We start from the raw sequence: 14,132 nt of genomic DNA, 5'->3' as shown, positions 1-14,132 counted from the left end.
AACTCTATGTGTTATGTATTTTATTCTGAAGTTGTAGCTACAATTTTTTATTTATATCAATATTCTATATTCTATATTTACCTTTTTTACCTTTTACCACTGATTTTTATATATCAATTCCTTCAATTTGTTTACCACCACTCAAATGTTAGTTATCACCTTTAAAGCGCTCCATGGCTTAGGACCTGGGTACCTACGAGACCGTCTTTTGCCACCAATAGCCTCCCACCGACCAGTTCGTTCTCACAGGGAGGGACTACTCAGGGTACCGTCAGTCAAATTATGCCAACTGGTGACTCCCAGGGGGAGGGCCTTCTCTGTGGGGGCTCCAACCCTTTGGAATGAACTGCCCCCGGAGATACGGAATATCCCTGATCTCCGTGCTTTCCGCTGTGCCCTCAAGACCCTGATGTTCCAACAGGCAGGGCTAAACATACAAACATGTGAATGATTTTTTAAATGTTATCTAATTCTGGGTTTTATTTAATTGACCAAACTAAGTAATAATTTTAATTAGCAATTTTATGATGTTTGTGTGTCTATATTTTTCTTGACTGTACACCGCCTTGAGTCCTACGGGAGAAAGGTGGTATAGAAATATAATAAATAAATAAATAAATAAATAAATAAATAAATAAATAAATAAATAAATAAATAAAATCAAATTACACCATTCAAGTACACTTCAGGAATTAATTGGGCTTTCAGGAGCTATAGATCGCACCCTCTCCCACTCCGCTTTGACATCACCACCGGAAGTCTACTATATATTCTATTCTATTCTATTCTATTCTATTCTATTCTATTCTATTCTATTCTATAATATTCTGTTCTATTATATTTCATATTTTCCATTCCATTCCATATTTCCTTTCCTTTCCTTTCCTTTCCTTTCCTTTCCTTTCCTTTCCTTTCCTTTCCTTTCCTTTCCTTTCCTATCCTATCCTATCCTATCCTAAACTATCCTATCCTATCCTATCCTATCCTATCCTATCCTATCCTATCCTATCCTATCCTATCCTATCCTATCCTATCCTATTCTATTCTATTCTATTCTATTCTATTCTATTCTATTCTATTCTATTCTATTCTATTCTGAAGTTCACCTAAAGGGTCATTGTGAAGACTATGCTGAACATCTGGCAGATTAAAATCAGTTGAGTTTGCTCTACGTTGGACTCCAACCTTAGAGCAGAAGGATCAGTGGAGGTTGTGGGGGTGGGCTACGTCTTGCCAGGGGGCCAGATTGAGGATTTAGGCAGCAAAAACCCTGCGTGAATAAATCAACAGCGTTGCAAAGGATGCCCACAACAAAAAATGAATCTTTTTTTTCTTCCCCCTGCAGGTAAACTTCTCTAGAATTCGGAGGCTGATGTTTCAAGGCTGCTATGCAGACACGGGATGCTTTGAGGGCGCTGTTCCTTGCCTTCTTAGGGATGGTCGAGGTCAGAGGTCAGTGGGGAAGCCTTCGGGAAGTCTGTTGTGGGTGGAGCCGGATGGAAAAGTGGGCGGAGCTCCATTGTGCTGGTAGGAGGGGACTAAATTTCCCCTTTTATTTTTTCCTCCTGTCCATTTTTGGTCGATCTCTAGCACGCCAGCCCTGTAGTCCTAAATACCTTCGCGCAACTGCAATGGTGTGCGTTTGCAATGCGACGTACTGCGACACGGTGGACCCGGTCTCCCTCCCTGACGTCAGCAGCTTTGTCAAGTACACAACCAGCAGGGACGGCCAACGGTTGGAGCGGAGCGAAGGGAAAACAGCTGCCAACTCAGGAGCTTCGGGTAAATCTGGGGAGGTTGGACTAGATGACCTGCCAGGGTCCCTTCTTTATTTTGTTCATTCTGTTCATTCTTGTATCTCAGGTGGAATTTTCTACACCTACGATCCCTCCGTTCGGCACCAATACGTCAAAGGCTTTGGCGGGTCGCTCACCAACGCTGCAGCCATCAACATCCTGCATTTGTCTTATGCAGCCCAAAACCAACTTCTCCGGTCTTACTTCTCCGAAGAAGGTGAGAAAATTGGGAATGACCGCTTGATGAAATCTAGCAGCTCGGGGGTGTGTGTGTGTGTGTGGAAAGCTAGCACCCTGAGGCTCTTATCTTTCAAAAGATGCAAAATCCCCATTCCCTCCCCACTCCTGGGGGAAAAATACTGCAAAATCCACATTCCCTCCCCACTCCTGGGGGAAGGATACTGCAAAATTCCCATTCCCTCCCCACTCCTGGGGGAAGGATACTGCAAAATCCACATTCCCTCCCCACTCCTGGGGGAAGGATATTGCAAAATCTCCATTCCCACTCCACTCTGGGGCCAGTCAGAGGTGGTATCTGCCGGTTCTCCGAACTGCTCAAGGTTTCCGCTACCGGTTCGCCAGAACCTGCTGGATTTTCTTTTTCTGATTGTGAAAATCAGAAGACTGGAATATTTCCCTCTCTCTCTCTCTCTCTCTCTCCGCTTCTGCAGGAATTGAGTACAATTTGCTGCGTTGGCCCATTGGCTGCTCCGACTTTTCCATGCGGCCATACAGTTACGATGACCGCTGCGTGAATGACTTCGAACTGAAGTGTTTTGAGCTGGCTCCTGAAGACACCAAATTTAGGGTGAGTTCGGACAGACTTAATACACCCACTCACTAAGGATACATACAATAGTTAATCCTGTTAAGGTCGGTGGGAATGTGGTGCAGACAGGCAGAGGCGTAGCCGACCACATCCATAAACATCAATGAGCAGTCAGAAGACGCTGGAGAATTCCTGGAAGACTGACACTTGGCCATCAACAGACACGTAGACATAAACCACATTTACACAGCATTCAAAAGAGAAGAGAAACAAATTAAGAAGGAAACAAAAAGTCCACAAGACTTCTTCAGTAGCAGTCAACGCCCGGATAAGCTGGGATTAATACCAGACAAACTATCCAGCACTGATGATGTGATATTGGGACATGAAACATCTGCAAGAAAACCACCAAGCTCAGAGAACACCACGGACCTCTTGGTCCTCCTCCTCCTCCTCTTCCTCCCTGCAACCCCCCTCCCTTCTAGCACTGATGATATGACCTATTTGGGTCATGAAACGTCTGCAAGAAAACCACCAAGTTCAGAGAGCACAGGAAGACCCAAAAGTTCAATCCTGAGCTACAAACAGTCTCTTCTATCGGCACTAAACGGAGTTATCTGCTAATTCGTCTGTCATTCCAAATTTATTTATTTTATTTATTTATTTTATTATTCATATTTCTATGCTGCCCACTCTCCGAGGACTCTGGCTGGCTTACACCAAAGACAATATACTAAATAACATATTGCCCCCCAACAATCTGGGTCCTCATTTTACCCACCTTGGAAGGATGGAAGGCCGAGTCAACCTTGAGCCGGTGAGATTTGATCCGCTGATCTGCTGAACTAGCAGTCAGCTGAAGTAGCTGCAGTACTGCACTCTAACCACTGCGCCACCTCAGCTCCCGAAATACCTTCCTCGAATCCAAGAAATCATAATTTTTTAATGAGGATACCCCCCTGTCTGTTTTTAAGTCATCTCTTTAATCTGCCTGGTAGCTAGAATTCTCTGGAAGTACGGCATTAAAAGCTGTGTATTATGATGACATAATGCCATAATGATAACTATCATTATTATTTTAATGCTCGGCTCAAATTTAATCCACTATTCTGGTTCAAATTGCACAGGGTGACAAAGGTTTTCATTAAAAGCTCCCTAAGGAATATTGCTCCCGTATTTTTGCTGAGAATTATAATAATAATTAGATATATATATATATTTTTAAAAAAACAAAAAGCAGGCATGACAATGGAGGAAAAGAGGCCACAGTGGATAAAGGAAAAATAAGTTCTCTCCATTTTTGCAGTTCAGCTACATCCGGGTAGTTGTCGCTTTATTTACAACCAGTTGCTTAGAGAGCATTTGAAGTTACGACCTATCGAAAAAAGGGGGACTTTCAACCCATTTCCTAAACTCAGTCCCCACCCTCCCCACAGTCATGTGATCGGAGTTAGGCTCCTGGCAACACAGTCAAATTTACAGTCCTTTGCAAATTTTCTGACAGTTTTGCACTTCCTATTTTCAGCGAAAGCGCCTCCCCCCCCCACCCAGCAAACAACGGGATCACCCTTACAACGACGGCCTTGTCTTAACGACCGCCGTATTCACAATTGCAACCTCTGGGTTGGGACTTGCAACTGCCCCATTTGCCTAACCGCCGTCGGTGAAAAATGTCAATCCGTCGGGTCGGTAACCGTTTTACGACCGCTACAACTTAACGACTGTAATGGGCAGGCTTCATAGCGGTCACAACTCAAGAACTACCTGTAGAGTTCCGGAATGAACACAGTCAAAGTCAATAAACCCACAAAGAGATGGTGTGAACGGTCTTGTGGAGCGTCGCTCAGGCCAACACCCGGAGACAGTTTTTGGCTCTCTCCACAGATCCCCCTGCTCCATCGTATCATGGCCCACACCGGGAGACCCCTCTCACTCGTCGGCAGCCCTTGGACCAGTCCTGGCTGGCTAAGGGTCAACAACAAGGTTGAAGGCAAATCCAGGATAAAGGGAGAACCAGGCGATCGCTACCACAAGGCCTGGGCTCGTTATTTTATCAGGTAAATAACCAGAGGTGGGATTGCTGCCGATTTGGACCGGTTTTCCCGAACCGGTTGTTCCGATTTGGCACTGTTTGGAGAACTGGCAAATCAGACCACCGGCTGGCCCTTCCCCCGCCCATTTTTGGGGGCAGTTTTTGGGCCGTTTTTGGGCTGTTTTGAGGCCAATTTTCTGGTTGTTTTCCGGGCCGATTTAGGCCGGAAAAACAGCCCAAAAAACGACCTGAAAACAGCCCCCAAAATGGCCTGTTTTGGGTTAGGGTTTTCTGGCTGTTTTCAGGCCGTTTTCCAGGCTGATTTTTAGGCTGTTTTTCGAGCCGATTTTCGGGCCGAATTTGGCCCAAAAAACAGCCTGAAAATGGCCCCCAAAATTGCCTTTTTGAGTTTGGGTTTTCAGGCCATTTTTCTGGCTGTTTTCAGGCTATTTTCAGGCTGTTTTTCAGTCCGATTTTGGCCTGAAAAACAGTCTGAAAATGGCCTGAAAAAGGCCTCAAAAATAGCCTAGTTTTTTTTTTTTACTGTTATCAGGCCATTTTCCGGGCATTTTCAGGCCATTTTCAGACTGTTTTGGGGGCCATTTTCAGGCCGTTTTTTGGGCCATTTTCAGGCCGTTTTTTGGGCCATTTTCAGGCCATTTTTTGGGCAATTTTAAGGTTGTTTGTCAGGCCGTTTTTGGGCTGTTTTCAGGCCAATTTTCTGGTTGTTTTCCGGACCGATTTAGGCCGGAAAAACAGCCCAAAAAACGACCTGAAAACAGCCCCCAAAATGGCCTGTTTTGGGTTAGGGTTTTCTGGCTGTTTTCAGGCCGTTTTCCAGGCTGATTTTTAGGCTGTTTTTCGAGCTGATTTTCGGGCCAAATTTGGCCCAAAAAACAGCCTGAAAATGGTCCCCAAAATTGCCTTTTTGAGTTTGGGTTTTCAGGCCATTTTTCTGGCTGTTTTCAGGCTATTTTCAGGCTGATTTTGGCCTGAAAAACAGTCTGAAAATGGCCTGGAAAAGGCCCCAAAAATAGCCTAGTTTTTTTTTTTTTTTACTGTTATCAGGTCATTTTCCGGGCATTTTCAGGCCATTTTCAGGCTGTTTTTTGGGCCATTTTTAGGCCATTTTTGGGCCATTTTCAGGTCGTTTTTTGGGCCATTTTCAGGCCGTTTTTTTGGGCCATTTTCAGGCCGTTTTTTGGGCCATTTTAAGGTCGTTTGTCAGGCCTATTTTGGATTTATCCAAATATGGATTTATCTCTATCGCTTTGCCAATTCTGATGGAATATACGCCTTTCGGTCAGCCAGAGGGCTGGAAAATAGGGATTTTCATAAATACAAGGGGCTTGAAAAAAAATTGGCTTGGTTTTCTGGGCAAAGATACAGCATGCTAAACTAACATTATTGCAACATTCTCTATTTGAATCTAGGTTCCTAGATGAGTACGCTAAAAATAATATTACTTTCTGGGCGTTAAGCTCCCAGAATGAACCAGTCAGCACCATTTTCATAAGTATGGACAACTTTCCGGTTAATTATTTCTCAGCGGAACATCAACGCGACTTTATCATTAAGGACTTGGGCCCCACCCTCGCCGCCAGCTGCCACCCAGATGTTCACCTGATCATTATGGATGACCTGAGGTTTCATTTGCCAAAGTGGGCCAACCAGGTACGTCTTCGAACTGTAGGATGTATCTACCCTACAATGGGCGGTCCTGGACTTACGACTGAGTGGTCGGGACCAGAATTCCCGTTGCCGAGCAAAGCTACGATTGAGTGAGCTTCATTTCCAATTTAGCCGCTCGTGGATCCCCTTTTGCGAAGTCGAGGGGGACAGGCAGATTTGCTTAACGACCCTGTGTGGTTAACTTCACCACGGCAATGATGGTTGTCGTTAAGTGAATCCTGCGGCCGTTAAGCAAGTCCAACCTCCCCCCCGTTGACCTTGTTTGTCGGAAAATCACAAACGCCGATGATCATGTGACCCTCGAGAGTGAAATTCACGCTGGTTTGCTAAGTGAGCCTGAATTTTGATCATGCGATTGAGGGAATGCTGAGTCCATTGTAAGTGCGAGGACTGGTTCTAGCTGACTTTTGAATGGACACTAAGCGAACCGTCCTAAATTGAGGACTGTCTAGGTATCCAGGTTTTGGATCATGACCGAGAAGGTACAGCTGAATTGCAGAAGATGTTGGGGGAGAATTTGGGGGGGCCCCATGGGGGGCCCCAAAAATATCTCAAGGGATCGGTTGGGGATGATAGGTTTTGTAATCTACGATGTACAGGTAGCCCTCGACTTATGACCCACAATCGAGCCGAAAATCCTTGCGACGTCTTCCATTCATTTTGCCTCGTTTGATGACCTTCCTTGCCCCAGTCGTTAAGCAAATCATTGCCGTGGTGAAGTTAACCACACATGGTCGTTAAGCAAATCTGCCTGTCCCCCTCGAGTTTGCTTTGTCGGGAAGTTCTCAAAAGGGGATCCGCGAGAGGCTGCGACCGTCGTAAATAGGAATTGGTGGCCCGGCATCTGAATTTTTGATCACAGTGACCTGGGGGAACATGGAACTTAGGTCACTAAATGAATCATCGTAAATCGAGGACTGCCTGGATTGAGGCTCCTCTTCCTTCCCTCTGTCCCCTGACAGGTGATTGGCAATAGTACCGCGGCGGCCTTTGTGTCCGGCATTGGCATCCATTGGTATTTTGATATCGTCACCCCAGCTGGACCTACTCTGGATGTTACTCATCGCCTGTACCCCGATTTCTTCCTGCTCTACACCGAAGCTTGCAATGGTTTTGTGTACTGGGACGTGAAGGTTGCCCTGGGGAGCTGGGAGAGAGGCACCTATTACAGCAAAAATATCCTGACGGTAAGGGGACCCCCCTTGCTACGACCAAAAATGGATCTCTTCGACGATAAGAAGGGCAGGAATGGACGAGTGATTGAAATGTCTTTGCAGCTTCTCGGATTTCAAAGGGTGTCGTGGCGTCTTTGGGAAAGCTGAGCCAGGGAATCAAAAGTTGGATGAGAAGAAGGGTGGGCTTGAGGATAACTGAATAACAGAGTTGGAAGGGACCTTGGAGGTCTTCTAGTCCAACCCCCTCCTCAAGAAGGCAGGTGGGAGGGAGAGAGGGAGGGAAAGGTATCTTGGAAGTCTTCTATCCAACCCCCTGCAGAAGGAAGGAAGGAAGGAAGGAAGGAAGGAAGGAAGGAAGGAAGGAAGGAAGGAAGGAAGGAAGGAAGGAAGGAAAACACAGTTATAAGGTCTTCTTGTCCAATCCCCTGCGGAAGGAAGGAAGGAAGGAAGGAAGGAAGGAAGGAAGGAAGGAAGGAAGGAAGGAAGGAAGGATAACACAGTTGGAAGGTCTTCTTGTCCAATCCCCTGCAGAAGGAAGGAAGGAAGGAAGGAAGGAAGGAAGGAAGGAAGGAAGGAAGGAAGGAAGGAAGGATAGCAGAATAATAGAAGCAGGAAACTCTATTCCATTTCAGACAAGTGGATGTCCAATCTCTCCTTAAAACCTCTAAGTGTTGGAGCAACCATAACTTCTGGGGGCAAATTCTGATCTTTAGAGAACCTTCCCTCTCTAGTTTTCCCCGAGTCCAAGGCAGACCGTGGTCTGAAGTTTGATTCTTTCATAGTTTGCTCCACCCAGAAATGTCTGTTTTTTCCGCCCCCCTGGCTTGCAAAGGGAAGGGAGATTTGGGCTGTAATGCAACCGGTAAAGCCCCTGATGCTTTTGGTCTCTGCAGAATCTCAACCATTTTGTCACCGGGTGGATTGACTGGAACTTGGCCCTGGACATGGAAGGGGGTCCCAACTGGGTGGACAACTTTGTGGACAGCCCCATCATTGTGAACCCCCTCAAAGATGAATTCTACAAACAGCCCATGTTTTATCACCTGGGACATTTCAGGTAAACTCATCATCCGAGACGGTTTTGTAAGGTGGGGAGGAAAAGGAGGATGAGCAAAAAAGAATAATACAGATGCCATGATGGCGAACCTTTTTGCCGTCACGTGCCAAAAGCGGGGAGGGTGCGGGGTGTGTGTGTGTCATGCGCGCATGTGCCCACACCCATAATTCAATGCGCCCCGCCCCACCGGGCTTGCGCACATGACACCCCCCCCATGCTCCCCATGCGATGGCATGATGGGACCAGTAGGCCCATTTTTCACCCTTCCCAGGCTCCAGAGACTTTCTAGGAGACTGGGGAGGGCAAAAACAGCCTTCCCCACCATCCCCCAGAGGCCCTCTGGAGGCCAAAATCAGCCCATTTTCCAACTTCTGGAAGGCCCAAAAAAACAGCTGGCTGGTGCACACAGGCGCGCTGGAGCTGAGCTAGGACAACGCTCGCGTGCCTACAGATATAGCCATGATGGTGAACCTATGGCATGTGTGCCAGAGGTGGCACGCAGAGCCCATCTCTGTGGGCACACACGCCATCGCCAGCTGCTCTTCTGGTTTCCGGTGCACAGCTGGTCTTCGCCGGCACCGGAGCACCAGAAAACAAGCAGAAAAACAGCCGTAAATGGTCTGAAAAACAGCCTGAAATCGACCCAGAAAACGGCCTGAAAATGTGCAGAAAAACACCCTGAAACAGCCCAGAAAACCGCCCAGAAAATGCCCTGAAAATGCCCCCCAAAAAAACGGCCAAAAAAAAAAAAAAGGCATACGTACACCAGCCAGCTCGTTTTCGGGTTTCCCCATGTTCCAGTTTGGGCACTCGGCCCCGAAAAGGTTCACCATCACTGCTATATAGAATGGGCTCATCCAGTGGCAGGGAGTTCCACAGGCTGCCGTGGTAATATATGGAGAGAAGGAGGCAGTTTGATAACCGGTTGCTCTTAGTAGGTTAAACAGCCGTTTTCAAGGACCCAAATTTTGATCCTTCGACAGTTGTGTGAGGTTGCAGTCGTAAGTCGCTTTTCTCCGTGCCGATGTAACTCCGGTCACTAAATGAGTGGTCGTAAGTGGAGGGCTGCCTGAACTGATCTACGTGCAGTGGTATCGGCTAACTTCTTCTCTCTTCCGGCCAGCAAATTCATCCCTGAAGGCTCCGTGCGCGTTGCTTTGACCTCCACCTGCTTGTTTGACAGCTGTCCGTTGAAGACCTCAGCTTTCCTGAGACCCGATGGCATTGCAGTGGTCGTGGTGTTGAACGAGTAAGTGAAGAGGGTCTGGAGGAAAATGGACCCCAAATTAGGAATATTGTGGGCATGTGTGCACCGGATAAGGCCACCAAATCTTCCAGTTACTGCCACGCATGCGCACACCCCAATCAGCTGGCACCCCGCATGTTCTGCATTTGGGGGGAGTGTTTATCTCGGACTTTTGAGGTGGGAGGGGCCAGAATCAGGGGCAGCACCAATGAGAATTCTCCCTGCTTGAGCGTCATCGGTCTCCAGGCAGAGTCTCCGGAAGCAGGAGAGACAATTCTGCGGGGAGAGAGAAAGAAGCGGAGAAAGTGGAAGGGGGGATCTTGGCCTGAATAACCAACTTGGGCTTCTTCTCTACGCGGAACTCTCTCCTCCAGTGGGTGAAGTCAAGGGAGACTCTGCCCGGAGACTGATGATGCTACAGAAGGGAGAATTCCCATTGGTCCTCCTTCTTTCTGGACACTCCCAATTCCGAAGTTCGAGGAAGCTCCATTCCCGGCTCACAGACCAGCTCTTCCGGTTTCCAGCACTGCTGCACACACAAAAGCCAGCTGATTGGCATGTACACAAGTGCACCAGAAACCCAGAAAAGGAACAGGCAACATCGTGCGTGCCAGGTGACATGACTCCACGTACCGCTTTGGGCACGCCATTACTGGGCTAGAAGATTCCTCGTGTGAAGTTTGGGAGATGGAAAAAGAGAGGCTGCCTAGGGAGCAATTAGATAAGAGAAAGAGTATCCCGCAGCTGTATAACGGGCAGAGAAAGAAACTCAAAAGAAACCTTCCCTAGTTTCTCAGTCTGTAAAACGAACAGTGAGAGATTTGTATTTCCAGACGTGCAAAATTGTTGTCAGCCTTCCAGGCAGGAAACAGAACCAGACAAGCTAATTCTACTTTATTGTAGAATTACAATAATTAACGGAATCTTGCAACTCTGAAAAGCATAAATGTCTCACGTTTCCTTTGACCAGAATTTCTCCTCCCTTTTCAGCTGGTTTGTCGATATTTCTTTTACTATCTCAGACGATCAGGTGGGTTACATTAAGGACCGCACGAGAGCTCACTCCATCCAAACCTACCTGTGGAGGAGGTCCTGAGACGGGGAAGGAAATTCGCTTTTTGCTCAGGAATAGCAGGCTCTGCTGAGAAGACATTGTACTGTAGACCACGAGTTTGACTTTGAAGAAGCTGCCTCAGTGGAATGTCAGCCTCAGGAGACACACAGCTGGAGCAGTCTGATGATGCTCAGTCTCCAATCCCTTGGACATGGACCGTACACTCCTGTTGTAGTGTGTCATTCCTGAATTTCTACTTGTGATTCCCGAAACCCTGACTTTTGGACTATTTGACAAATCTGACTTGGCTCTCTGAACTTTGGACTGGATTTTAACTGTTCTTCTGCACACTCCTATTGAGAACAAAAGTACTTTGGCAAGCTTTAATTTGCTGATTGCTATTTCTTCCCTTATCTGCTGCTATCTGCTCAACCTTGAGTAAATGACTTTCCTGACCTCACAACTCTGTGTGTGTGTGTGTATCCACACACTTACAACCATCGCACTATCCCCGCGATTACGACATGGGCAGTCGTCAACCAACATGTATCTTACGCCAGTTGCAACATCCCAGGGTCACGTGATCCCCATTTGCAACCTCCCCTAGCCGGCCTCTGACGAGTAAAGTCAATGGGGGAAGTCAGATTCATTTAACGACGGTATGATCCTCTTAGTCACGGTGGTGATTGGCTTAACCATCCTGGCAAAAAGATCATAAAAATATGTCCTGGTCATAAAATAAGTCACAGAGTCAGGACGGATTTGAAGGCACGAAAAGAAAAACAAAAATTGCTATATCCTTTGGCCTGCAGGGGGTGCTGCAGCCTTAAAGACCAACAGCATTTCAAAAAGTTGCTAGTCCACATGTAGAAAATGTCCTTTAAATTTAACCTCGTCCTTAATCCCAAAGGACATTATATTTGGGTGATTATAGGCTCAGATCCCTGAGAAAGTTGTCCAGCACAAATACATCTGACTCTTGCCATATTTTAATAATTAACAGTATTGTTAATAACAAAATTGAGAGGGGTTTTATGCCAACAGTTTAGATCAGCTTTGAACCATTCATTAAATTCGATGATGGTTATTTCATAGGGCTACGTCAAAACTTTCAGCATTTCAGCACAGGATGCCTTAATTAACGAACTCATGGATGATTTCATGAATTAATGGCCTAATTAATCCCAGAGTTTTCAGGAAGGTTATTATACTCTGAAGGTTATTATACTCTGAATAAAGTCACAGCTCTTAGAACCGTGATAGTGAACCTATGGCATGCGTGCCGGAGGTGGCAAGCAGAGACCCCTCTGTGGGCACTCGTGCCATTGCCAACTGCTGTTCTGGTTTCTGGCATGCCGGCCAGCTGATCTTCATGGACACCAGAATGCTGGAAAACAGTCCGAAAAACAGTCCAAAAACACCCTGTTTTCTGGACCATTTTCTGGGCCTTTTTTTGGGGCCGTTTTCTGGCCCTTTTTCGGGCCATTTTCAGGCCGTTTTTCGGGCACTTTTCAGGTCTTCTGGTTTCCGGCACGCCAGCCAGCTGATCTTCGTGGGCGCCAGAGTGCTGGAAAACAGTCCGAAAAACAGTCCAAAAACAGCCTGTTTTTTGGACCTTTTTCTGGGCCTTTTTCTGGGCTGTTTTCTGGGCCTTTTTCGGGCCATTTTCAGGCCGTTTTTCGGGCACTTTTCAGGTCTTCTGGTTTCCGGCACGCCAGCCAGCTGATCTTCGTGGGCGCCAGAGTGCTGGAAAACAGTCTGAAAAACAGCCCCAAAACAGCCCATTTTCTGGGCCTTTTTCTGGGCCTTTTGGGGCCGTTTTCTGGGCCTTTTTTGGGCCATTTTCAGGCCATTTTTGGGCAGTTTTCAGGTCTTCGGGTTTCCGGTGCTCTGGCCAGCTTGTCTTCGCTGGAGCCAGAGTGCCCCAAAAACAGCCCAAAAACAGCCCGTTTTCTGGGCCTTTTTCTGGGCCTTTTTGGGCTGTTCTCTGGGCCTTTTTCAGGCTGTTTTTTGGGGTGTTTTCAGGTCTTCTGGTTTCCGGCACGCCAGCCAGCTGATCTTCGTGGGTGCCAGAGTGCTGGAAAACAGTCCGAAAAACAGCCCCAAAACAACCTGTTTTCTGGGCCTTTTTTGGGTCTTTTTCAGGCCGTTTTTTGGGCAGTTTTCAGGTCTTCAGGTTTCTGGTGCTCCAGCGCATGCAAAGACCAGCCGATCGGCATACATGCATGTGCCGGAAACCGAAGACCAGCTGACCGGCATGTGTGGTCTTCGGGTTTCCAGTGCTCCAGCGTGTGCACATCTAAATGCATGCATGTGTGCTCCGGTTTGGGCACTCGGTGCCCAAAAGGTTTGCCATCACTGTCTCAGCACTGTCTCATCACTGTCTCACCTCTTTACGGGATGCGGACTTCAACTCCCAGAATTCCTCAGTCAGCATGTTGGCTGGGGAATTCTGGGAGCCGAAGTCCACACATCTTAAAGTTGCCAGTTTGAAAAATACCAGCTTTTACATCCTTTAACTTTAAAAACAAACAAACAAACAGGTGAGTCACTAGGTGCTGGAGTCTTCCTATGGGTAAGGAGTTAGCTAATAAACTTTAATTTTGGTTGCGTTTCTTCCCGACAACTCATGTTGTTGTTTTGCATCGAAACATATTAGAAGTGACTCAGAGGTGTTAGGGTTTTTTTTTTCCCCTTTGAAGGCTGACTCGATTCATATCTTAGTTGTAATACTCTTGATCTTTAATCCATTCAAATAATCTCCCTTGAATCTCTTAATTCTAAATAAAGTCCTAGAACTATCTTCTTTCTTTCTTTCTTTCTTTCTTTCTTTCTTTCTTTCTTTCTTTCTTTCTTTCTTTCTTTCTTTCTTTCTTTCTTTCTTTCTTCTTTCTTTCTTCTTCTTTTCTTTCTTTCTTTCTTTTCTTTCTTTCTTCTTTCTTTCTTTCTTTCTTTCTTTCTTCCCTCCTTCCTTCCTTCCTTCCTTCCTTCCTTCTTTCTTTCTTTCTTTCTTTCTTTCTTTCTTTCTTTCTTTCGTTCTTTCTTTCTTTTTCTTTCTTTCTTCCGTTCTATCTTTCTTCTTTGTCCCTTCTCACAAAATTCTTCAAAGCTTTAATAAGCCTCTTTCGTAAATCCAATATAAGAAGGTTACGCAAGTTGTTTTTCCAGCTTGCATTCTGCCTACCCCTTGGATTATTAAGACATCAGTCAGTTTCATTTGTATATTTAACATGGCATCTTTTTTTCCATATCATTTTTAAATCCACTTTCAGATCAATTTTAGTTTTGCCCAGTAAAATCTGTTCTTCTTC

At 46.3% G+C, this 14,132-nt stretch overlaps 1 protein-coding gene across 1 annotated transcript; it reads left to right on the top strand.

Annotated features, from left to right (window-relative positions):
• Window positions 1-1,388: 1,388 nt before the first annotated feature.
• Window positions 1,389-13,482, top strand: LOC139321748 (lysosomal acid glucosylceramidase-like). The gene is made up of 10 exons (XM_070950610.1): window positions 1,389-1,452; window positions 1,591-1,782; window positions 1,864-2,013; window positions 2,468-2,604; window positions 4,450-4,622; window positions 6,031-6,271; window positions 7,252-7,476; window positions 8,358-8,521; window positions 9,645-9,770; window positions 10,758-13,482. Exons 1-10 carry the CDS (start codon window positions 1,389-1,391, stop codon window positions 10,861-10,863), a joined length of 1,578 nt encoding a protein of 525 aa, XP_070806711.1. The 3' UTR covers window positions 10,864-13,482.
• Window positions 13,483-14,132: the final 650 nt, after the last annotated feature.

Source organism: Pituophis catenifer, unplaced genomic scaffold (genome assembly GCF_029215685.1).
Source record: "Pituophis catenifer annectens isolate HBS135680 unplaced genomic scaffold, rPitCat1.0.hap2 SCAF_10, whole genome shotgun sequence".
Taxonomy (NCBI): Eukaryota; Metazoa; Chordata; class Lepidosauria; order Squamata; family Colubridae; genus Pituophis; species Pituophis catenifer.
This window is presented reverse-complemented; position numbering and strand designations above follow the sequence as displayed.

Excerpts from the sequence above, each read along its gene's own strand:
- LOC139321748 (XM_070950610.1), top strand. The coding sequence starts at position 1,389 with ATGCAGACACGGGATGCTTTGAGGGCGCTGTTCCTTGCCTTCTTAGGG. Across the intron at positions 4,623-6,030 it reads TGGGCTCGTTATTTTATCAG|GTTCCTAGATGAGTACGCTA; the intron begins GTAAATAACCAG and ends ATTTGAATCTAG. Across the intron at positions 7,477-8,357 it reads ACAGCAAAAATATCCTGACG|AATCTCAACCATTTTGTCAC; the intron begins GTAAGGGGACCC and ends TGGTCTCTGCAG.